Below are 27,686 nucleotides of genomic sequence, written 5' to 3' on the forward strand. Positions count from 1 at the left end.
AATGTCTCCCTATCTTCTCCATTGACTGTTGCAGTGTCCATGTCTTTTTCAGCATCTCTGCTTCTTCCCTTGCATCTTCTGCTACTGTCTTCTTTCTTCATCCACTTCTCCCTGGTATTAGCTCTGTTATTCATGTACTTCCGCAAAAGGGCAAAGCCTTGGTGCACACTCCCCCCCCCCCTGCAAGAGGAAGAATGCTGCAGAAAAGGAGAGAGAGAGTGAATACAAGTGTGAGAGAGTGAATGGAAGTGTGTGAGAGAGAGTGAATGAAAGTGTGAGAATGCATGAGTGTGTAAAAGAGTAATTGAGAGTGTGAGAGCAAAAAAACAATGAAATGTAAATAAACATTTTGAGCTCTTTGCTTGTTTTTCTTTGTTTTGTTGGGTGTCTCTTCTCGTTTTCAGACACTTGTAGGAAATAACAGAATTGGCAAATTGTAAAAAATTTTAATTTGCATGAATCCGAACGTACAATTCTAACATCAACCATGACATAGCGGTAGCAAAAGCACTAATTGGGATGCCCAGGTGTCATCAGATCTGTGCAGAATATGAATGATTGGAGCAAAAACTCCAGGGACCTCCAGGGGAAGTTCCCAGGTGTGTCCATGTTTGTTAAAAGCCCTATGCCAGTAAATAAACTAAAGTTTTATTTGTGAATTCTAGCTATTTTGTGAGTGAAAGATCATGGCACCAACATGATGAATATTTGCACACATCTGCACACTAGGGCCAGATAAAAAAAGGAGGTGGTTTTTAGAAGGCATCTCCTATTGACACTACTCCTCTTGGGCAAGCCAAGTGACAGGCTTGAGTCCATGCTGGCTTTCACAGCTAGTTTTTTTTTTTTTAAAAAACCTTTTAATGGTGCACTTTAGTATATTACTCACAAAGGGTAGAGTTTGTTAAATAAGATTTATCATTTTCAAGAAGTGCCATTGTCACTTTTTTGTTGTGTGTCTCTAATTTGAGTTCCTGAATTTAGACTCTTCCATAGATCTTACCATCTGGAAGTAAAAAGACAGCAAAATGGGAATATGACATGCACAATCTCGAGCCTAAATTCCGGGTAACAAACTCTAGGGGGGGATATGATGTTTAGTCAGATGTAGAGGCTTTCTACGTGTAATACTTTTTTAATAAATGTTTTATGTTCATATTTATTCCTTTGTGGCATGTTATAATCAGGCACACGTATAAAGGCAAAACTAGAGCAACTGTAGTGCAAAGTATTGGGCAGGCAGTTATGTAACAACTTCTGCATTATTGAAAAAAGCAATATTTGTTTATTATTCAGGATGATATCATCATGATTTGTAATTCCCTTCAGCAATGAACAGGTTAAACATTTTCAAACAAGCATACGTCATGACATTAAATAATGTTTGAAACCTGATTGCTGTCTAAATTAATGTTTAATCAAATCTTTTTTGTACTCTTGACTTTGTTTCGCTCTTTCTGATAGCGTGCATCATTGTTCCCTGGGGACCTGTGTTACAGTCTATGTAGAAGCTCTTCAGAGATAATGACTTTAAACCACTTTAACTTTGACCTCTCGCAGTTAGGAATACTGTTGAGATTCCTACTGTAGAAATAAAAATATGCCACATCTGATAATAAAACAAACAGAAAAAACTATGCTAATCAGTAGAACAAAAAATCCACATTCATGGTGTTAACATACTAATATGTAAGTTGGGCCCTCATCATCTTTTGTTTCTGTAAGTCCAAATTATGTTGTATCGTGCTGTGAAATATGATGGCACTTTATAAAGCTAAAATGATAATGATAATGCCACATTTTAAGCACATGTTCCCTTAATGTGTTTTAGAATAGCAATAACACTTAGATTGTTATCTGACTTATTAGGAGCCCTCAGACAATATCTAATTTTAATAGTTTTTACATATTAAGCACAACTATGATCTAATTCAGACGCATGCTAACTCACACAAAGCAACGTGTATATTCACTAATATATAAATTGCTTACATTTTGTAAGTTGCAGGCGAGGGCTTGAGAGTTGAATAACAACTCAAATGTCCTTCCCTGCAACTTTCAACATATGTAAGCAAATAAATAAGTAAAAATAAATAAATAAATAAAGAATAGTCAAAAGAAGAATCGCAAGAAAGATACTCCCCATCTCTAGTTTAAGGCTACAACCTCACATGACCCAAATACCAAACTTTTTGATAAGTTTTATATTGTATTTCCAGAATAGTGAGGAAATCAAATGTTGAACATGGACTATTCCATGGATAAAGTTGTCAAATAATCCTTTTGTAGAGTAGAAGCCACTTAAATTATATACATATATACTTACAGTGAATATTACATTTCACTACCAAACTACTGTCACCATAAGCCTGAGTAAGAATTCACACAGCAGAGGGACAGAACTCCTGAATACTTACAGTATGACATCTATGCCTTCCATATCAGAACAACATTATTTATATAATATTCACGGGACTGCCTTTAATATATTCGATTAATTATAAATGTTAAAGATGGTAGGACAAAAATATTGGAGATTGTATCTTTATTTTTGTGATGTTTTACACAATAAACTCACACATTAGCATTGATTTTTACTTAGATAAAATACATTTATAGCAATTTACAAATTTCTCATTTTTAAAACATTTGCATAACATTTTATTAAACACGATACATGTAAGTTTTCTTTTTGAAAAAAAAAACCAAACCATAGTAATATTTATTATTTGTCAATAAAGCACAGCCTCACAAAGAAATTAGTGCCCCCTTTAGCAAGTAAGAAAATTAGAAATTTAAAAAGATGTCATCTGGAATTTGATTTTTTTTTAAATTAAGGTATTAATATAATGTAAACAAAGGTGACATACAAAAGGCAATTTTTTATCAAATATTCATGCAGATGTTAATATTTCAAATATGTGATTTATTTATATTTTTAAATCTGTGTTTCACAATTTATTATGATTTAATAAGCCATCTATAAAAAAACTAGTAGATTTTGGCACTTTTAAGTATAAAATCATTTACATGAATAGGATGCGTGTTAAGAGCACAGTTTCAGGAATTACTGAAACTCTCAGAAATCATGTTTAAGACTTTGGAAAGCTCAAGTAGAAAAGATCACATACCTGATACATTGTACCAGTTTTAAAGTCCATCAAACCACATTTTCTTTTTGTAATGTTTGTAATCACTGTTAAAAAGTAAATACGTATGAAATGGACATGTAAGGAACAATTTCTGTTGTATGTACTGTATGTGTGGGTCACTGTATATATATATATATATATATATATATATATATATATATATCTACACTGTGTAACCAAAAGTATGTAAACACCCCTCTTAATTGTTGAATTTAGGTGTTTCGGCCATACCCATTGCTAATAGGTTTATAAAATCAAGCACATAGTCACCCATCTCCTTAGGCATACATTGGCAGCAAAATGGGTCTTCCTGACTTTAAACGTGGCTCTGCCATTGAATGCCATTTTGCCACAAGTCATTTGGTAACATTTCTACCCTGCTAGATCTGCCCCAGTCCACTGTATTATTGTAAAGTGAAAGTGTGTAGGAGTAACAACAGCTCAGCCACAAAGTGGTAGATCATGTACACTCACAGAGCATGGCTACTAAGTGCTGAAGCACATAAGAAAAAAACCACCTGTCCTCTTTAGCATCACTCTTTAAAGAGTTCCAAGCTGCCTGTGGAAGCGACTTCAGCACAAGCCGAAGATGCTCTCTAGATTAATTAAGAAACCTGATGTTTGAATCTGGTGTTGGCGAATGCCAGGAGAACACTACCTACTGTAATGCAAAATGTTTTAGTTCAAGTGAAGGGTAATATTAATGCTACAGAATTCAAAGACATTTTAGACAATTGGATCGTCCAACTTTGTGGCACCAGTTTGGGGAAGGCCCTTTCCTGTTACAGCATGACTGTGTCCCTGTGCACAAAGCAAGGTCCATAAAGACGTGATTTAACCAGTTTTGTATGGAGGAACGTGAGTGGCCGCACAGAGCCCTGATCTTAAACCAAGTGAAGGCCTTTGGAATAAATTGGAAGGCTGATTGCGAGTCCGGCCTTCTCGTCCAACATCAGAAAAGCCTTCCCAGAAGAATAGGGACTGTTATTGCTACAAAGGGGGACATATTAATGCCCAAAGTTTTAGACTGGGATGTCCAACAAGCTCATATAGGTGTGATGGTCTGGTGTCCACATACCTTTGGTCATATACAGTAGTATATATATATATATATATATATATATATATATATATACTTAGAAGAAGGAGAGACTATTGTCTAATAACAGTTCTACATAATGTGGATGAAACCCAATGGACTCGGAAGCTTAAGTGACACATTGTACTAAATATTAACAATCACTTTTTAATTCTTATTGCCACTTTTGCAATGTGTTCAAATGTCACATTTATGTCTTTGAGTATTGGAATACCTGGAATGAAATAAGACCCTTTTTATAATAATAAAATTCGATTGTGTTTTTTTTTAATACTTTCTCTTTCTATGAAACATTCGTTGTGCTACAATTTTAACACATGTGTGTTGTAAGTGTTAATTACCACTGTAAAACATTTCAGCTTGAACATTGGTCCAGTAGTAGTCTTATGTTATTGATTTAATGTGTTGCCCTTAAACCAGATATATCTCAAGCAATTCTAAAATTCCTAAAACCCTGTTTGTGTTTTTTTTTTTTTGCATGGGGTACTTAAATAGATACAATCACAAAATATGAGTGAAACATTCAGTTTCAAAACCCTCCATTAGACACTGTACATATCCATAGGAATGTCCCTGTTTTGAGCACCATTTCTTTAGTATGAACTGTACTTAGTAAAAGTTAAGCAGGTTAAAAGAAGTACTAACCAACAAAATAATACAATTATACCATTGTAAGTGAATTACACCCACACTTTGTAAAAAGTAAACAGTGTGTATGCGTCCACACAAAGTTCTGGCAAACCAAGTGTGATTGATTCACAATAACAGAGCTGTATATTGTATTCTGTACAAAGACAGCCACCACCATTCCTAATAAAAGCTACTGGACTGTCCAAAGAACTACATGATATTCCTTATATGCTTGTGCTGATATGAAATCTAGACATGACAAGCACCACCTCTTACCTGTTATGTGTTAGTGCATTACCTCTTAATGTAAATATATTACATTACATAACTCTACTAGAAACTATACTGTATCAGATTAAGGACTGCAAAATGCTGAATTGGCACATTCATAAAATAAAGTGTCTCATGTTCCTTTACTAATTTTTTTAAAACCGCATTCTTTTCCAGAGTCAAGTTTGCTTAAAGAGACTGATTGTATAATGCGTTTTTCTTCACATTGGTTTGCCTTCCTGTCATTGTGCTTTTTCTTTCTTCCTTTAAACCCTAGTTTGATTTTCTCCAGTCCATTCGGCCTTGCTTTCACCTCAAGTCATCCGATCATTATTCTGGAATTTGGCACATTGAGTTTTATATTCTGCATTATCTCCAAAACTAATAAGAGCACAAGCTTTATCACAGAGGAACTGGTTAAACCAATGGAGACTTCAGGCTTTTTTTTTCACTCCTTGTAGGTACGCGTAGGTGATGTTCCTTTGTAGAAAATATTTCGAGTGCTCTCTGGGCTGTTGCTTCTCTCTGGGATTAAAATGATGTTGCCTTTTCTTCTAAGAGTGGAATCGCGGCTTGAAGAAATAGACACTGTCTCTGAGCCTATTTCACTTCCTTCCACAGGTGTAACTCGTATTGTGGTAATCCCATGAAGAAGGTGATCATTATCTATGTTACTTCTTTTTCGTTCAGCAGTCCCAAAAGTGTCTTTTAATGATTCACAACTTTCTGAGTCTCTGTTGAGGTCATTTAGCTCATATGCTTGACGCAGAGTTCCCTTCTCTGGAGCTTTCCATTTCCAGGATCCACTTCCTTCGCCTTCTAAAGGCATCTGGATAATTGGCCTGTTGTTTTCTGGATGGGCTTCAATTCTTACAATATTTGTAGGTTCATGTTCTGTGAGTGCCTTGTATCTTATAGATCCTGTGCAACTCACTGTACTTCCCTCTGAACCTTTTGGACTTCCTTGAAGCATTCCCTGTTGTTTGGACATTGCTATCACCTGCATGATCCTTGGTTGACTGTTGCTTCTGCAAGCAACACTTTTCTCTGCCACTTTAAGCCACTTTGACCTAGCTGAACTACATTTAGGAGATGTTGATATGATGTTTTCATGAGTTTCTTCAGGAATATGCACAAGCTGAGAGGATCCAGGGCGTGATTGAATAGATACTCGTGGTCCACCTGGTATACTGGTATTATTGCAGCCAGGTACGCTACCAGGTTGCAGTTTAATGTATGGATTCCCTGGGCCAATATGATCTCCATTAACACCAACTCTTACAGGCTCAGAACTTGATCTCATTTCTATGACTCTTTGTGGTGACAATCCAGCCTCTGTCTCAATAACTTGCAATGACAACTTTCGACTTTCATTTTTTGTCTTCCACTGAGACAAAAGTTGTTTTGAACGGGCAGAATCCATTGAGGCGTGAATTGTTGCATTTCTTCTAGCTGGATCTTCTAAAGATGGAGTATGCACTCTAGGTAAAGTGTTACTAAATGTCACCATATTTTCTTTCCCCATAGGACTTCGAGGCGTGATAACCTCTACATCCGTGCTTGCTCTCTTAATGTTTGTGAGTGAACTTGATTCTCGGTTGTTTCTGTTTAATATAATTTCAGAGGGATGAGAAGACATGCCGTCGATACTACCGCCATTCTTTCCTGGTAATATCCTGCTTGTGTCTTGGCTAAGCTCTGTTAACGACCTTAATGGTTCTCTAAGTGGGGGAGGGGGAGGTTTCTGTGGAATGTTGTCATCACTGGGCTGAAAGTTTCCAACAGCATATAGGCCCTAGAACGTAGGAATATAGGAGAATAACAAAACATGATTCAAACAATATGTCCTTGATGACAAATTGCAGCCTAAAAGGGATACTCAGAAGTTATAATTAGAAGATATTGTTATTTAAGACATGTTATCCTACAAGTCAGACATCCTCTGACTGCCATACCATTAAAGTGAAATGTTCTTATACAATGCCTTGTTGGTGGTCTCGAGGTCCTGGGATTACCCAATTAATCCAACCAAAATTGTATGGATTAGAATGTTCATTAGTACAGTAACCAAGATTATTAGTATTCTTCATATGTTATTAATATGCATTCCAAATAAATAATTCCATGATGTATGAAGCAAATAATCTAACTACATTATAATTTACATCTTTTAAATGGACAATTTATGTCTAATTATAGACCATTTTATCAGCTGTGTTACATTTGAAATATGTTATGTTATGACCAACTGCCTTTAGCTTCCTTCAAATTATGCCTCTGATCACAGATGTATGCCGTTAATTTTTTTTACTGCTGTTAATACTCGAAAGTAAAGGTTATTAAATAATGAATATTTTAAATATCCCTGAGTTTATTAGATTGACGGTTTTGATTAACTAGGTTTTACATTTACATTTTAATAATGCTGCAGTAATTTATGATATAATCAGTGTCATTAAGTTAAAATATAACTTCTTTGGCATAGCCCTCATCTGTTTTGCATGACTGGTAAAACGGAATGGGCCTTTGGGGCAGTGGCCCCGAGGGGGGGGGTCAACCTCTGTACCCTCCTCGGAATATAATGGTCTTGAGGCCCCACCAATGATTCCAACAAGCCTTTTCTTGCCTGGATTTGAACAAAGGTAAGGAACCCCAGCACTCCAAAAAGCTTCCAATCTTTAGGATACTTTATTCAGAGAAAGCAAAAAAAAAAAACAACGTTTCGGCCAAACAGGGCCTTTGTCAAGAACCATTTTTTCTTTTTTATGGATTTGGGCACTTGTCTGTCCTGTTAATATATCTCATTGGACACTCTTTATACATTTTTCCCAATTAGATCATTTTTATAGTAAATTACATGTCCCTTTGTTTTTTAAACCTGACAAGCTAACACGCTGGATTATGGAAGGGATGGGTGCATAGAATCACTATACTATAGTATAGCATACTACTTCTCAAAGAAATGTTCCATGGGACAGAGGAGACTTCGAATTGTATGTTACTTCAATTATTTTAAATAATAACATCTCCTTTAAAACAAAACCTCAGAATAAGTATACAATTTAAGGAAGATTGCAAAGTACCCAGCACTGTATGTTATTCCTTTTGTTCGCATACATCTGATTTCCTTGTTGTACAAATTTAAAAAAAAAAAATATATAAAGCTATTTCGTACAGTAATACTGGTATATTTATTTCTTCTTATGTACTTACCAGATAAATTGCGATCCCTCCACCCAGTAAGAATCCACTGTAGACATCAATAGGGTGATTTTTATATTGGGTTATACGTGTAAGACCACATATAATTCCACAAATTATAAAGGAGAACACTAGCAAAGGTTTTAGTAGTTTGGAGGAGTCTGTTAAAGTGGCATTGAAGTACATCTAGGAAGAAATGGATATATATTAAAAAATATATTTAAAATCATATATCCCCTATATTATGCCTTTTGATGCCACCAATGAATTGACTACAACATCAAGTGATGGAAACATGAACATATTCTCTGTGGACTACTAGTGACCCCCCATGGAGAAAAACACTGAAACAAAAATAGTAAAATAATATTAACATTTTATGAATTTTCCGCTTTGGTAAGGGAAATAGGAAAGGGCTCAATAAAGTTTCAACAACGTAAACACAAAGCAGATGAGAAAAAGGATATAAATATATTAAATGTAAATTATGTTTATATATGTTTTCTTATAACAAATAATAGGTTCCTCCGATGGCACTGAATTGACAGAAACTTAATTATGGAGAAAAAAACATCAATGCAATACAGATAGAAAATAAGCCATAGTTTAAAACATCCACAATGGGCTTTTCAATATTATCGGAGTGAATTATTGTCCAAGTTCTGGTAAACATGTGTATTGACAAATCCACCTCTACTTTGACAGTGCAGTCTTGGCTTAATAGCTTCCCTCGGTGAAATGTCCATTTCATATTTAAACATAATTTAAATTTAATATATTTATACAATTTTCCTCATCTGCATGCCTTATGTCTCTGATAACTGAGTTTAGGTTGTTGCTGTATTGGTGAGTCTATCTCTCTTATTATATTAGGGTCTCAAGACATGTTATTGTAGGCACTAACATTTAAGCTACTTTCCCTTCCGACACACAGTGGGTTAGCGCGTGGGTGTGTATAGAATATGACTTTTTTCTTGAAGAATTAATTGATGGTTCTGCGGGTTTGGCTGCTTGCCTCTGCTGCCTGAGTTGTTCTATACGTAGGAGGGAATAAGATGTATTTTCTGCACAGCTAAGAGCTTGTCGTCGTGTCAATCAATGTGTTATTTTGTAGAGCTCTTAATGTTAAAGGAATATTTGATATGCAAAATGTGTTCTTTCCATTGACTAACCAGACACATACAGAGTCCATCACAATCTAACCTATCTTAGAGTGAAACAGTAAGAAACACATTAAAATATAAACAGAACAAGTTCAATCAAATTGTTTTGTTAAATATGTTATTATGTTCTTGAATGTCTTGGTTTTGGTTCAGAGTATAGTTTTCAAATGACACACAGCAAAGATGTTAACCTGTGGGAAGCGGAACTAATGAATGACTGAAGGGGACAGAACTGGGTAGGAATATATAACCATCTGGACAAGACGGCAGACACCGACAGTGCTAATCATTCCCAACCTATTCCAGACCTCAACATGTAAATGAAAAAAGTAGAAAGTATGTCAGCAACAGCTCCATTTAGTGGTAAAGCAGCGGGCTTTGGAATAAACAGACTTGGAAGGACAACTTTGAAGAGCAGGAATGGATCACAAATGAATTATGTTTTATATATAATTTGCTCTACTTACGGAGATGTAGACCGCTGCAAAAGCTGCAAGTGTAGCATGCTGAGACGGAAACGACTTCCTGTTAAGAAAAGATAAAGCAAGATAAAGCTAATTATTCTGATGAAATACAGAATGAACTATTTCAACATTTCAATCAGGTAGAGGTAATTGGTTTAAATAAAATCCAAAGGACCTCAAGCTCAACTTTATTTGATAGTAGGCGGCCAGCCAATATGTAAAGAGAATTTATTTCTTGTTGTTGCTTCTTCTATGTTTTACATGGCCCTTTGTGCTATAGTTGCTGCTGATACCTTAAAGGAACATTCCATCCCTCATACACACTTTACTGCATATGGTGGCTGAATGTCACCTTATAATTCACAAGAATTATCTCTATATTATTTGGATTACTCCCTGCCCCAATCTCCTTTGCATTGCGGAGGTGTGTTTGGAAGAACATATCTCCTGCTGAACAGAGCACACACAAGGTACACACCTGCAGCTAGCATCTGTCGTGGGTTGTGCAATATTTCCAGGGGTGTAATGAGAACCACTTCACTAATGTGTATTTGAAGTTTCCATTGACATCAACGGGAGAGCTTTTCGGCCAGTAATTGGCTGAATCGAGTGTAGGGACGTTATGCTGCAGAAGCTGGGTGTTTTTTTTAACAAGGTCAAAAATACATATTAACATACTTACTAAGTACTTTAACAAGCATTCATGTTTATTGAGGCTGTTTAGTACACTATAGTTGCAGAGGATCAGGGAATGCGTAGATCATCCTTCCTCCTGCTTCCTCAATAGAGATCTGTAGCAGCTCCCCCGCTAACAACTATATGTATGCAATATTTACTGATCCTACAGTGATACATGAGTAGGATAATATACACTGAATCAGCAATAATGCAGAAATTCTGTATCACTGATCAGCAATATGCATGTACAACAAGCGATCTTGACTCAGGGCTGGTCCTACCATACAGGTGAACACAGTGCCTGTAGTGTTGAGCTGGTGAGGAGTGGTATCACCATGTTGTTCCCAATATTGGCAAGCAAGTTCCTGCAGCAGGGGGGCAGTAGAGACATCTAGGATGCTATACACATAGAAGCTGGCCTTGTATATAATGATTGGAAAAGCAAACCAGCTACAAGTAAACATACATCTTACATCAACATTCTGATACACTATGGGTATAAGCAGTGTTTTACTGTCTAGATGTTTTATCTCTTGTTTTCCATGGTCACACCTCAACCTGTATTCTAAACCCTTTATTAAGAGACAGCGGAGAGGCAAACACTTTACTGGATTTCACTTTTCAGGATTGGACCCTGCCAGCATCTGTCCAAAATCCGGTCATTCTAATTAGCTGCTTAGTAAAAGAAGCAGAGCCATGCAGTTCTGCGCCATGTTTCATTTAGGAAATGTGTGGTCCACTTAAAGGTAATGCAGATACAGATACAATAATTTAATAAAATACAACTTAATGGGGTTTAACAATATGCATGATAACATGGATCTTTTTCATGATTCATTCCAATTCCCCATTTTGGGAGTATAACTTCATATTAAGAAAGGTTGATTACATAATACAGAAATTTACTTATTTTTACAAAGCAAATATACAAATTTGTTATAAAATGAAAGGCTTCCATTAGCTGTATTTTTTTTATACGGTTACAATTTACAATCATTTAAAATTCCTCATTGTCTCATTTTACTGTATATAACAGGTTATCTAGTGAAAGTATATTGGGAAATTATTTAACCCTAACAAAATAAGCACTTGCATAAAGGAATCAACTTAAAGGTTTTAGTGGATAATGGCACCCACATGTCACATGAGTCACCATCGGGAACTTTGGAGCCAATTACACCTCAATTGCATTACCCTGGTTCATTCCACCCCATGCTCCTCCTGCCACACTTGCAGTGGCCCAGTCTCAAATAACGGGCCATGGGGGCCTTTGAGCCCCATCCATGGGTACTAGTTGTCTCTACCTGATCATGGCTTTGCATGTCAACTGAAATGAGTGCCAGATATCTAAATAAAGCAAGCCGTTTGTAAATGCTACCCCCAACATCACAGTTTTTGATGTACTTCTTAATGTGCTCGATACAAAAACAGCATTAGTTCACTGGGGAACAAACACTCACAAGATGTATTGTGCTAAAAATCTCCACAATATTTTGGTGGCAGGCAATAATGCTTGATCAAATTTATAAGAAAATTCCTTTCAATAAGAAAATATTACTCAATAAGAAAAATCTGTATAGCTGTATTAGCCCAAGCATACATGCGACTATACAGTATAATATATTTTACCACTCAGAAATGTCTTAAAATTTAGATTTCTATAAATTCTTCATAAAGTTAGTGATAAATTCCCAAACATACCTTCCAGCATTTATGATTGCAGTGTCTGAACCCGAACAAATGTCTTCTAGAACATATGGATTTTCCTTGCAGGATACATTTAAAGAAGTGTAGTTGGGTTTGCAGACAGTTAAGAAATATGGGGCCTGGTAACCAGTTGAGAGTTGTATAATATCTGTAATGAGAGCTGTAGAGCACAAGCCAAAGACATGGACCCCTAGGGAGTAAGCCAAAGATAATGGTTACTGACATACATGAACTTCAAATGAGTAAGGAGATTATAATTATCCGTCTCTATATCAATATGACGTCATATCTGCCCCCTTGCACTCAATATGATTTAAGGAACCCAAGTAAAAAGGGCACCAAGCTATCTTATACTAGATAAGTAGGAAGCACTACTTCATACTTAGCATTAATTTAGCGGTTGGTGGTTGTAGTTAATGCCTTATTGTTTAACCATTAACTCAAAACGAAGAGAAAGTACTGAATCTGAGTTTATTTTCATCAACTTGCATTAATTTAGGTTACTTTTATGGGGGGGTTAAGCAAAAGTTTTTCTAAAAGCTGGATGGCTTTTTGTTTACAAATGTTTGACCTTCTTTTGCTTAAAAAGGCTTCACAAGTTACATCATGACCCACATTCAACATGCCAGCAGCATAATAATTGGTACACTGCTGTGTTGCTATAGCTCCGACAAATAGACTGTTGTCAAAATTACAACTTAATTCATATTTTTTGTCTTTAGCACGATTTCAATTTGATTAAAGATACAGTTATCGATTATGAAAATACAATAATTTATAAATATGCAATTGTCCCTTTGTGGGTATTGTGAACCATGAAACTATACAGCTCTGAAACCTCTTCATTAACAGAGATGGCAATGAACTTCCAGAAAACATGTGGTACAAAAACCCATGAGCATCTACTCCGGGAACAGCTTTAAAAACTAGCCACATACTGTATTCTGAAACGTAATTAAATTGTTAGAGAGGTTGAGAAAAGAGTCCAAAGTTAAACCTTCTTGTATTGACTGGAAATAATGCAAACAATAACTCGTGTTAAGTTTGGCCCGGTTTCTCACTGTAGGACCTGGTGACTAGTGGGGACAAGGCAGGGGTTGATGGGGATAATAGAGGGTATGTGGAGGTGCCATGGTAAGGGCTGTGGGGGGAACATGGCAAGGCCTTGGGAGAACATGGTAGAGGGGAAACATAAAGTGCGTAGGAGGAGCAGGACAGGGTCTGTGGGGGAGAATGACAGGGGCTGTGGGGGCTGGTGGGGGCATAACAGGGGTTGATGGGGACATGACAGGGGCAAAGGGGAAATGGCAAAGGCTATGGTGGAGCATGACAGGGCTGTGGGGATATGGCAGGAGCTGAGAGCACATGGCAGAGGCTGATGGGACATGGAAGGGACTGATTAGGACAATATAGGGGCTGAGAGGGCATGGCAGAGACTGGGAAGGGGACTTGCCAGGGGCTGATGGGCATGCCTGGGAACTCTCCGTTTTTGACACAGGGTCAAGCTGGGTGATTAAGACTGGGTCATTCTGTTTCCCATAGACAGTAGGATAGTACAGCTAGGAAATATACAAATGACTAATATGCAGCTGCCTGAAAACATATGATGCAAAAACTAAAAGTGTTCAACACAATGGTTTTAAAAACTTTTTGCTTTTATTTTTTTTTAACTCAAACCACAATTTAAAAAGTATTTTGTTTAGTATAAAATGGCATTTTATTACTTTCTAATTTACAATGTTAAGACCACATTCTCCATTCTGTAAAAAAAAGAATCAGAACATGCCCCACTAGAGATCAGGCTCAGGATTGGCCCATACAAAACCATGGACATCCAAATACAGTTTGACTTAAGTCTTACCTATAAACCTTACAGCTCTTCTCAGGAATGAATTGAAGTTGCACCCTCCAGCATTAATGTTGGCTTCAGCTCCAATGCCATTTCTTCTTTTAGATAAGCAACAGTACAGGACACCTTCACCAACCATTATCTAATAGGAAAAAAACAATATTGATGATGTTATGGGCTAATGAAGTTGTACATAAATCTTTCTAATAGAGGTATTACCATTTCTTGGTAGCTCTAAGGTCTTCTCCATACTCCATGCTCTTATTTATAAATTCAGAACGGGAGCGTATGTTTTGGGCAATTCAATTGCTTAATTATCTACTTTACATTAGAACATTGTATCAAAGGCACTGCAGTTTTAAGTTGGTAAATCATGCATTGCTTCTCTAAAGGAATATCTGTATCAGGTATATTGGTGGGTATTGACTAATGCATAAACAATGCTCGTTATTTTATATACCAATATTATTTATTTATTTTTTATATTTACAATAATATGGATTTTTAGAATGTTTAATATAGACCAACTCACTTTGATTTGCCATATTGGTTACAATGCACCCATCTTATCCTAGGTACCTGACATACAGCAAATTAACAAATATGCAATATTAAGAATGTATTAACATGTCAAAACTCTCAGATAATTTTGATAGAAATTCCCTATTAATTGGGGTAGATGAAAAGGTTAACATGCTGTACTCATAAACAATTAAAGGGGTGACAGAGAAATCTGAGATGGAATAAACTAGCTGAGAAATAGAAGGTACAGAAGACAAGATAGAGCCAATAAAGATATTAGTAAGAAATACTGCATATGTGCTGAAAGATGTTGTTAGGCATTAAAAAAATATGCCTATCCTACCCTTTCTATCTCTGAAACTTGGGGCAAATTTAAAGAGTAAGGTGCAAATTAAAATACAACAATGCAAGCAATATCAAGTGACGAGAGTCATATGTCTGAATCAATAAATACGTTGAAAACATGAAAATGAAATAGTTTATGTGCATTAGCAAGTGCTTGCTAAGTTATTGTGTTATGTTTGTACATTAGTATTCACAATCATATGGCTTGAAATTAAAATTGTATTATTGTCCTGAACTCAAATAGCAGTTCATCTGACATAAGGATTTCAATAAAATAAAATAATAAATAATAAAATAAAAATAATTAATTTTGTTAATCTAGACATTCAAGCAATCATGTGCATTGTTAATGCTTATGACATTAATGTGTAATACATGCCGTTGCTGCTGGTCCTGCAAATGCCAAACAGAGAAGCATCAGAAATGGAATGGTCTCTTGGTGAGGTTCAATGTACGGCATACTGAGGCTTCTGTCATAGCAGCTAAATCCTGAATGAACGGGTTTAAAGACATCCGTCAGCTCCAGAAAGTAGAGGCTCACCACCGATGAAGCCAAAATAGGCAACTATTGGAGAGAACATAAAACAAGAACAAAATTATTAGCTTTAATACAAATTTATCAATGATGCATTACTCCCAAGAAAACTAGAAAAAAAAACACCTGGCATTTGATAAGGCCATTATTACATTTTAAAGATGTGTCAGGTCAGAATATTTGTGTATAAAACCAGAAAATATGACACTAGCAGTACTCTAGGTTTTACTAATGAATGCAATCTGTGATTAACAAACTCTGGTACTATTTCGAACTAAAAACATTATTCGCAATATCAGTGACATGACATGTGGGCTGTGGTGGGCCAATGTCTAAATCAATGGTTCCCCAAAAATATTGTTTTATTGTCTTCTACCCCCCATTGTGTATGTGTCAGATCTATAGAAACTGACAAAAAAATAACAATAATTCCCCTTCAAATCACTCAAATTAATCTATTCACTAAGACTGACCAGACTTGATTGAGGTTGCATGCCCTTGCATGTTATTGTAAACAATAGCATATTGAGCAAAATGACAAAGGCATGTGAGTACCTGCGAATTAAAATTTAGCAAGTTTCACGTGAGAGCATGCACAGTTAATGAAAACCTGCATGTCTTCAACAGAAACTGATAAGAAACTCATAAAATGTACCTTTTGTTATGTTATCTCTCACTTTTCTGCAAGTAAAAAGGGGATCATTGGAGGGGAAACTGTTAAACTGATTTTGCCACTCATCTCTGGTTCAAAAAAGATACAAAAATAAAAATGAACAAAACTATCTCTCTGATAACTTTCTATATAATTCCTGGGTCCATAATAAAACAATTAGGTAAACTAAAGGAGAACGGTTGTGTTTAATGAGATTTTCATTAAAAAATATAATATAACTTAATAATAATGTCATTTAAATTAAAAAAAATGTTTAAATTAATGAGGGTTTGTTATTATGCTGAAGATGTCAAACAATACCATGTCTATAGTTTTGTACTTGTTGGGTAATATACACCTACCCATCATTAGTGTTCATTTATTAATTATTCATTTTGGACAATGCTATACATCCATGTAGGAACATTTTAGGGAAGACCCTTTTCTATTCCAGCAGGACTGTGCCCCAGTTCACAAAGCAAGATCCATAAAGACATTGTTGGATGAGTTTGGGGTAGAAGAAATTGACCCACAAAGAGCCCTGACCTCAACCCCATCAAAGACCTTTGGGATGAACTGGAATGGAGATTGCGAGCCAGGCCTTCTGGCCCAACATCAGTGTCTGACCTCTCAAATGCTCTGCTGGATGAATGGGCAAAAATTCCCACAGAAACACTCTGTGTACATTATATATAAATATATAAAGACCATTAAATATCTGTATGTATATTATATGTGGATTAATATGGATTATATATAGTGATATAGATTAATATAAATAATAGTTACAGTATGCTGCTATTAGGTGGAGAAGGACTTGATATGCAATTACAAAATTGATATGTGAAATAAAATAATTAAAATAATAAGTAAATTATATATTTCTATGTGTCTGCCTCAGTCTTGTTCTCTCTTACTTTTTCTCTCTATGGTCTATTCTCTGGATCACCTGGCTAAGGCCTACAAAATTGATTTTGTTGGTCTTCTTGTCTACTCACCAAGATAAACTCAAGATAAAGTCAAATGTACTGCCAACTTGCAAGAGTTGCTATGGAAACCATAGGAACCAATCTATTTACAAAACTTCAACTTGATTTAAGTTTCCAGTCAAGAAGGACTCCATCTTAACAAAATTTAGGAGGAGCCAAGCTGACCTATAAATCTACAAATTCTAAAGAACTACCAAACTTGAGGTCCAATTGATGTGCTCCCTTGACAGAGTTTGATAGCAATTGAGTTTAATTCAACAGCAGTTGAGTTGGCAACTTAACTCAATATGGGACGTTCATGATGTTGCAAACAAGTCCCTGTCATCAGTCATTACCGCTTGTCATCCGTTGAACCTTACTTAACAGACCTAAAAACTATAAAAAGAGGCATACTCTAAAGATACATATTCATGTTTTAAGGTGCTGCTGAAATGACCAGTATATGCATACAACAAAGCAAAGAATCAGTGCACAGGTGTGTGCTCAGTTACCTATCCTGGCTTGATTCCCTGGTCTCCCACTGTACAATGGGCTGGTTACAAAGGGGATCTCATATCCATACCTGGGAACTCTTCGGGTTTGACCCGGAGATTACCGGGTGAGCACTGCTTCTCTGGTTCTTCAGGTCAAGACCCGAATCCTCTGGGTCGCAGGAGTGGGGCCTTGACATGCCCCGCCCATTTTCGTTTAAATGGGGGTGCTTCAGCGGAAACTCCCCCGATGTCAGCGGGAACTCCCATTAACGTCAGCGGGACCGCCACCGATGTCAGCGGGACCGCCCACCGACGTCAGCGGGACCGCCCACCGGCATCAGAGCCCAAAAGTTCCCAGGTGTGCTCATAACCTGTTGCTCTGTATTCCTAAAGGTGGGGCACCGACCACAGAGGGGGAAGTGGCTGGGGATGCCGCCCTCGATTGGGCATAGGGTGGCCTGAAAGGTAAATACATCACTATGTGCGCTGATTAGTTGCTTTGTTGTTTGTTAACAGACCTGCTCAACTATGCAAAAACTATAAAGCAATAATATCACATTCATTCATCAACCTCATTAAATCTGTAGGATGGTTTACAACAAGACTAACATCTCCAAGATTTGTATCAAAATAGCAGCTAATGCAGAATGGCATCCTTCTATTTAAAGGAACCTACAGCACACACTTCACATGTTAAAAATGTATTTGTCAATCTGTTATCATCCCAACATATGTATGGAAATCAGATGCTAAATTCTATTTTCTGCTATAAAAGTTTAAAAGAGGCATAATGAACCCATCTAGATCCTTATCAAAGTGCTGTACTTTTTTTTAAATACATGCATATTATCACAATTATCACTCAATGTGTTCTCTGATTAAAGTGCATCCTAATTATATTTAAAAGCTCTACGGAACACAATACCGATTTTAAAGGGTCTTTTTACTCCCCCACAAAATAACAGAATTCTATTTCACTGACTCTATCCTTAAATGCTCTAATTTTGTGCCTGTCTTCCTTAGACATGTTTTCTTTTGTACACTATCAATTGATCACAGGCAGGATCAGGAGGATCAGTCACACCAGTTAAAGTGGAAGAATGATTATTAGTAAATGGAGGGAGTAAACCTCTATCTTAAATTACTTGAAGTAACACTGTCCAACAAGAGTATGGGTGGTAGGATATGACTTTAGATTTAAATGTCCTTAGACTCTGATAACACCAAAGATCAGCAAAGAGGAAGATATTGTGGCAACTCAAACATCTATGTATTTCTTTTTGCAAGACAACGCAAGGTTGTAGACCTACTAGGTACCTTTGGACTTAGGCCTACGGTAGTCATATCTGCACCCTCTGGAACCCCAGTGGTTTTGGGCAAAGAATTTACTTCCTGATGTCTACTGTCTTCTGATTCCATGTAGCCACTTTTTGCTTGACATGTGACTCTAAAAAGTGCCACATCCTCTAACATAACATACTGCTACAATCCTAAGTTTCTTTACTTCCTCGTCTATAGACCTTATAGACCTGTTTTTCAATGGGAATGTGCAACATTAGCAGCTCACTTACATGAATTTGATCAAACCCAAGAGTATTCTATTCCATCACCTCAACATCAGCACAAGTATGTTTCTCTAACCCTATTAAATAATTGCTTAAACATAAAATACACAAATATAGCATATGAATGTTTAATTGATGTTAAAAGTGTGTAAAAGCAATAGAATATTATTATTTATTATAATATAATAATATATTTATTATATAGAATATTATTTATGAAGTTCCCCAAAACAGTACAATACCCGAAATCTAAGCAGCATTCCAGCAGGGGCGAGCTGGCCTGGAGGGCAGGTCAGTCTAAAATCTTCTAGCCAGGCTGGTCTACTTGGAGCGATCAGCTATGGGATGTCAGAGCTTAATGGTCATGTAGTGCAGCAGGGTTCAAGTCAAGCCCCAGGTGAAATAGAGTGCATGTGTTTGTATGTACATGGTGAGGCAAGGGCCAAGGGTTAATTAGGCTTAACTTATATTGAAATATTGCTCTAACACTGCTTTTCCCATTGTTCCCCCCCCCCACTGAACTCAAGTGAGTTATCAGATCAAGCTCAGTTTGAATAATGTCACACATTTCCCTCTGTCAATAACATGGATACCTTTTAGACTGAGGGGCTATTTTGGATCTATATACATATTATTTTTGATTGAGACACTATGCAGAAGTAATGAGAGCCTATAAGTAAATCTATTAGAAATATAAAAATATTCATTTTAATAATTTTAAGCTAGCAGATATTCTTGTATCTGAGTATGCACACCCGAACTTCTGTTTTGCCTATATTGTGTTCTCCCACGGAGCTATATTCTCCCACAGAAGCTATATTTTATGCATTCCTTTTTAAAGGAAAAATCATTAATTTTGTTCTCTTATATGAGAACAAGCAGAGGTGTAGGACATTGGAAGTTACACGCTGTTCAGTCTGTCCGTCCTGTTGAGAAACACAATCACTAAACATGGTGCTTTAACATACTACTGGAGTAAAGAAGTCCTTCTGATCATCAAGAAGAGGAGTTTACGTTGTATGACCCAGTTTTGTATTTCACTTCAGGTATTTTTTAACTTAACTTTTTAATATTAGACACACAGTCTGTCATTCCAGTTTGCAAACCCTCCATTTTCTTATCTAAGTAGCATTTTCTTGCACATGGATTTAATCAATTTACCCCTAGATAAAGGTATGTGTCTACACTTGCACTTCCAAAATAATGCCCCAGCGGGGACAATGGTAAATTACAACTAAAAACAAACCAATCCCGTTCTCGGGAGAACGGGATTGGTTTGTTTTTAGTGTCTGCCCTTGAAAACCCCTTTTTCCCCATATATATCCCATTTCCAACACAAGTAACTTTTAAAATTGTCATCAATGGTATACATAAAGAACAATATATAATATTGGGCAAATTTGCACCAAGAGTGAGCATTACATAACTCCACAAGTGATTGATGTGGGATTGAGGGAGGTTATGACCCCTAACAAATTAGCTGCAGAGACCTTGTAGTATAACCTTGTTAGATCTAATGAAATAGAGTAAATTAGTAACCCTAACTGTAGCCCATAATAGAGAATGTTCAATGATAAATGTGTGAACATACATTGAGATATATTGAAATGTTCTCACATTGGATCATTCATGATCACAGTGTTCCTGGAACTCTATGATTCCAACAGGACCTCTATATGGTAAAAGTGCCTCTAAAAAGAAGAAACGTAAGCACTTACAAGAATCAGTAAGGATGTTTCTGCAAATTCTTATATCACGCAGTTTACTAGTCACGCAAGGAGTTTTCTGGAATCCTCCAACTCCGTAAGGTTATACTGCAGATATTTTTAATCTCATGATAAACTTGACTGTTCCAAAGTTTGTAAGAAAAAATTGGGTATTAGACCTCATTACAAAAATACAATTCCCACTATAAAAAAGAGAATTTGAGTCTGAGATTCTAATATATTTCTTACCTACCCATTTCTAATTATAGGACACATTTTCTTTGGAGCTCATTCCCTTCTTAATTAATAAAGCTTGTTTAATCAGGATTCTTGAAATCAATTAGACATGTGTGGCAGAATCAGATATTGTAGACGTGAAAAGTTGACCTATTGATTTTGTTTCTCACACCAGGAAAACCTCTGTTGGAACAGGGGTAATCCATCTTTTCAAAACAGAGTCATTAGTGTAGAATATTTTAGGGCCAAATGTCCCCCCTATGTTTTTTTGTTGTGTAAGCTATGTAAGTGATTACTGTACATCAGTGCTAATGCATGCAAACCACACAGCAGCATATCAGATGGTCAACAAAGGTGTATGATGTCATTTACCTTTGAAAAATATGAATTATCTCTTTCAAGTATAATTAGATGCAATGTTAGCTGGACTATGTAGATCTGGCCTCCAAGAATCTATAGATTATGAGTCATCTAAAGCTTATGAAATGCAAAACATAAAGATCCTTGGGAAGATCCTATTTGGATCATTAAAGAAATGGTATCTGGTGTTCTCGTGCATATATTTTTACACCTGCACCTTGTATATAAATAATACAACATCGATGGTATGTAATATGTCAAATTTCCTTACATATTTGATGTTAAATATAAATATAAGGTATTTTAAGCTGATAATTTAAACATAGCAAAAGATTGACTGAAATGCAGTAACCATCTAATGTGTGTTTATATTGTAGATAAACTAGTTTAGCGGTAATTAAGGAATTATCCATATGAAGTACAGAAAAGGGAATATGAACATGGTTTTCCCTTACAAGTATCTTGTAATAGGAGGTGTCAACTGTCATATGTGTTACAGAATATGTAAAATATATCCCAGTGTGTGTATATAATATATATATATATATATATATATATATATATATATATATATATATATATATATATATATATATATATATATATATATATATAGTGTTAGCATTCAAATTATCAAGAGACCAGTATTCATTGCATTCCAGCTGAGATTATTTTTGTTAAATTGTATCTTGTTGCTAGTTAGAAGACATTAGCACAACTGAAACCTAAATTTAAGATACCCTTAAACAATGCATGTTCGTTCTAGATTACATCATCCCCTTTTCAAATAAGTTATTTTAGTGTTGAAGAGAACATACTTTAATTATATGTATAACTGAATTTAAGCATTGTAATTTGTGCTTCTGTTATTTTTGGTTTAAGTAGACTTTGACAAGTGATTGATAATGATTAATTACACAAGGGTTAAAACTCACAGAAACAAAAAAAATATAATAAATGTGCTATATATGTACACATACACAAATGATCCAGCAACATTTTCTAATGATGTGGTCAGATGATAAAAAGACACAGAAATGGCCAAGGCAGAATAATAAAGGGAAAGAAGGTTTCATCCACTTTTATATACGTCTATTAAAGAAGGCAAACAAATATAAGTCTTGTGGAGGTAGGGCAGGGACTTCAAAATGTTGTTCTTTTATACCCTTGAATATTTTGTTGAACCTTAGTGTGTGCACTGAAATCAAGCTGCCAGTGTTCCTGGCGGTGCTGCACCACATAGTATACGGGGTGAGTCTGAAGTTGCCATAGTGGTCCTGAGCCCTGCAGAGGGTATCAAGTTCCAGTACTACAGTACACAGGAATGGGCGAATATTCGCGGAATACGAATATTTCCCCCCCCCCACGAAGACGAACACGAAGACGAAGAGTTGGCTGGCGCCCAAGTTTAATCCTAATACACATTATACGCAGTTTACATTTGTATTGTGTGTATTTTTTCCATCATTGTGGAAGGGACACCTCTCAGTGGAGGCATTGCAATAGAGTAAGAAAATCTCCCTCACCATTATTGGAGGCTCAGAAGCCACTAGAATGTGAATAAGTAGTCCAGTCCTGGAAACCCTATCAACCTTATAAAAAGAAACCTATTTTGGTTTTACACAAAAACTGCCTTGTGCGGGAGGTGGGGGTCCTAGGCCTCATTCTAGGCAGCTGTAAAATCAATGGAGCTGTTGTGTGATGTGCATCTTTTTAAAATCATTTTCTTTTAGTTAGGGGGTTAAAAAGAAGAGGTGGATCAGGAGGACAGCTTTTAACCTTTTAACCTTCTGGAGACTTGCAATTTATCTAATTCCACCAGTTGGGGATTACAGGTGACAACAAGTGGTATTCTATTAGTTTGTGTCTGTGGCTTGTGCTCTAGGAGTGTGTCTTTTGGTAGTTTGATAGCTCATTTGATTTGTTTATCATTAATTGGTAGGAGATAACCCTGGTTTCTAAATACCCTCTTTTGTGAATAGAGTTGTGGGTTCCTGTCTGTAATGTCTGAACAGGTACTGCAATATTGTATACTTTGGCTAAAGTAGGAATGTGTCTCAAAAGATATAGAGATATCTGCGCTGTTTTGTTCTTGAAGCAGATTTAAGTCTATACAATAAGAAGTCAATTGAATAGTCAAGTTAAATGTTAACCTGACTGACCATATGTCCTTGCACGCTAACGCTCGCAAAACAATGCACAGATTCACTAATCTGCAAGTTCTTTGAGAGGACATGCAAATGCCTTCGACTTTACACTTTGCAACATTCAGACACGGCCTTGTAAGTTCAACCTTTTTTTCTCAACAATGAGCTCTTTGAACCTGATAAGGGATTACTGGTTTCAGATGACAACATGAAAGCAAAATAGCTTAGTTGATTTATTTCATGGTATATTCCAACGAGGAAACAACTAAAAGAGACTATAGCTTTTCCATAATCATTTACTTGGTTGACCCAGGACAGAGTTCAAGAGCAACTGAATACACTTCAGGTTAACACAGCATCAGGAACAAATGGGATTCATCCTTAAGTACTCAAATAGCTTCATTCAAAGAATGACTTTTTCATTTTTGAGGTATTCTTTTGCATCTGGAGATGCTCTACTAGACTGGAGGAAAACAAATATAATGCCATTATTTAAAAATCAGCTGTTGTGTGAAAGCTAGTATCAGTAGTAACAGTCAATATGACTTAATTAATAAAAGATTATGTCAAGCTAACTAACTTTGTATGAAATTGTAAACCACAGTGTGAGCCAGAGAGATGCAGTGAATGTGGCCTACTTGACACTCCAAAGGCATTCTGTGCAACATAATACTTTATAATATAAATTAAAACAAACAAGGTTGGGAGAAAATTGTTGGACTTGGATTCAGTTAAGAGTCTGTTAGCTGGTCCCATTCTTTAAACCTCTTAAACCTTCATGACGTTCCAGGCCATCATGAAAAAAGTGGCCCAAAAACCTATCATGACGACATGGAGCGTCATGAAGTAAGTAGCAGCAGTTCCCACTGCAGGAGACACCACTATTCATATCCAATTCGGAAGTATCCCGCGATTACGCAATAATGTGAAACTTTCATTCTGAATGAATGCATCACTGATTATCAGAGATAAGAAAAATCATGCAATCATGAGAGACTTCCATTCATGCAAAGTGTGTGCTGCTGACTGGTCGGAGATAAAAACAAAACTAAGAAAAAATAATATAAAATAAGCGAATAATTAGGTATCTAATAGATTATAGGTATCTATAGATTATCTATAGGTAGGCTGGATCGTGTGTAAGGCAGTTCCCAGTGCAGAAGAAAGCTGGGCCAATCTCGACTTAACCATAAAATATAGAAAGTTCTTGCACTCTTCCATATTGATAAGAACCAGGACCACAGTGCTAAGGATGTAAAAGGCCTTTTGCGTATTTTCCATTTTAATGACCTTAGTTTAACCGGTTGGCCCTGAGACTAGATGAAGTCCATGCTGGCACACTTGCTTTGCGTGGGGCTCGCTTCTGAGTAACTTTTGTACGAGGGAATGTGTGTGTGTGTGTGTGTGTGTGTGTGGACGGGGTGGTATGCGGGCATGACCACATTCTGGTACCCTGCCAGAGAAAGAAGAAACTGACCTGGAGACCCAGAGAAGCATTGCTTCACCAAGAGATTTCCGGTTAATCCTGGAACATTCCAAAGCATAAGTATATCAATGATTTTATTTCTTGACTCTTATAATATCTCACAGATTTGAAATATATAAGTGACATCTATTTAAAAAAGATTCTGAAGCTATATAAGACCTGGTTAAATAACAGTAATTTATGAAGTGTTAGCTTGCACAAATATATTATATGTAGTTTTAAGGCCTACCAAATATGTGCCCTCCATTTTCTGTTTGTTTTAGAGTTGATAAATAATATTAATACAATAATATTTTTAAAAACACTGATACATGTTTTCCTTAAAACTCAATGTGATAAAAATAGTTATGTTCTTAAAAGGAAAATACATAGTGAACTAGACACACACACTGAATAACTATAGTTTACATAAGGCCAAACCATAAGATGTGAAGTATTCTCTCTTCCAATCTAAATATTGTTATTATACATATCCATCATGATGTGTTTTTTTTATTATCTCACTCGTCATTACTTTTTCATGTTGATCATTGCTTATTATTTTCTTCGATTTTTGACCTAATTTAGAGTGTGTTACTTTTGAGTGCATTTTTTAGGTTATGGCAGATCAGAATTCTATGCTAATATAATATATATACATTTTGGGAGATTCGATTTAATATTGTTGTCCAACTTGAACCACAAAGTCCCAAGAAGTCCATAGGCTCTAAGGTATTAAATCATTTTTAATATCCACCTTCTGCCATTCACTACCATATGCTTACAGATTTTATGTGACTTTTTAAAACTTGGACTCCCATGCCACATTTGTATCTACAAGACTTGGAGCTAAATGACACAGATGACTGATTTATCAATGATACCCACACAGGAAAGACCCAAGGAACAAAAAGTGAGGGGGTCAAGTCAGGTGCAATCATATTCAATGTAGTGGCAATATGGCCTAGGATTCAGCTAGAAAATCCATTTCATTTTCCAGACTATGACATATCAAAAAACATCATGGCCTTCAAAAAGGTGAATACTGGTGACCTTCATTAACTGTGCCATATTTGTTCTCTTTTTTTTTTATCACTTTGCTTATTAAAATCTTTAAATACATTCGGGATCCTATGTATGAATTATCGCTTTAGGCATAAGGTTTCAACTTTAAGATGCATAACAAAAAAGGATGACGGCCAAAAAAAACCCCAGCAAACATCTAACTACAAATCAAAATAATTAAAATTTGCTATGCATGCATAAAAATAATCTTATAAAATAAGCGTTAATGATCACTATATGGAAATTATTAAATCATCCAATACTACAAATATTCAGATTCAGAACCTACATATTTATATAGTAGAAACGGCTTCCATTAATATTTGCAACACACACATATCTTCTCTATCAACCACAACAGTTCAGCTGACCGGGTATATGCCTGTTTTTAAGACATTATATATAACGCCCAAAGAAAATGTTTGGACGTTTTCATGGTAAATGCATCCCTCCTGCGATCCTTATTAAAGCTGTGTGTCATTTTTACAGCTGACCAAATGATGCAAAGCGATTTACTTAGTATACGTGAGCTGTAAATGCTATCGACACACTGGCTGTATGCAGAATATCCCCATCATGCAACCTTTACACAAAACAAACCTGCTGCTCAAAAGATAATAATAGTGATAAAAAAATAAACATAATAATAAAGCAGTTGTTTTTCCATCCAAGCATCCATGAACAATCAGGCAATATATAGAAAGATAGATAGATAGATAGATAGATAGATAGATAGATAGATAGATAGATTACCTCCACAAAATAAAAGCATGGCAGCAATGTGACACTGTCCTTTGTAATTCTCATTCTTTGCCTTTCCTTTGCGGACATGTTTGTTCTTTTAAAAGAGGAATCCTTTCTTCCAGGCAGACGGCTTCAAAATGATCCTCTGTTTTTTTGCACGTCTAAAGCTCAGTGCTGAATCTGATGTACCATTCCCTAGTGCCACCTATGGAGCGTACAGAATTCAGTGTTTTTTTTTTCCTCTTGCAGCAATTCAAGTTCCCACACAGTCAGAGAAAATTATTCATTACGCTGTAAAGAAACAGCAATGGCTTCCACAGGAAAAAAAAACACCCCTTGCTCATCACTAGCTACCAATAAGCTCCTATTCATTTAAACATTAGAATTCACAGCTTACTGTCTGACGTCAAGAGAGCTACAGGGGAATAAAAAGCTGGTTATATGTGCTAAGAGGATATGGCTCCTTCACTCTGATCAATCTTTCCACTTGACAGATGATGCAAAATGTCACATAGGAAGAGAGCCTATGGTCGGTCGGTCGTAAAATGTCTATATTAGAGGACCCTTTTCCTCCCCAGTTTTAGATTTAACCCTTTAGTTACTAATTATGTTTGTTTTTTTTCCCGTAACCTTACACGCATCTTGAATTAATAGTTTTTTTTTTTTAT

General features: G+C 36.1%; 1 protein-coding gene across 1 annotated transcript; it reads right to left on the reverse strand.

The window, feature by feature from the left end:
* Positions 1-5,402: 5,402 nt before the first annotated feature.
* PLPPR4 (phospholipid phosphatase related 4) lies at positions 5,403-27,457 on the reverse strand. Its single transcript, XM_053468709.1, has 7 exons — positions 27,028-27,457; positions 15,460-15,645; positions 14,226-14,355; positions 12,359-12,554; positions 9,983-10,040; positions 8,365-8,538; positions 5,403-6,946 (listed from the first exon to the last, which is right to left on the reverse strand). The coding sequence occupies exons 1-7, from the start codon at positions 27,103-27,105 to the stop codon at positions 5,600-5,602; spliced, it is 2,169 nt and encodes a 722-aa protein (XP_053324684.1). The 5' UTR covers positions 27,106-27,457; the 3' UTR covers positions 5,403-5,599.
* Positions 27,458-27,686: the final 229 nt, after the last annotated feature.

The sequence above is a fragment of the Spea bombifrons genome, chromosome 6 (assembly GCF_027358695.1).
Source record: "Spea bombifrons isolate aSpeBom1 chromosome 6, aSpeBom1.2.pri, whole genome shotgun sequence".
Taxonomy (NCBI): domain Eukaryota; kingdom Metazoa; phylum Chordata; class Amphibia; order Anura; family Pelobatidae; genus Spea; species Spea bombifrons.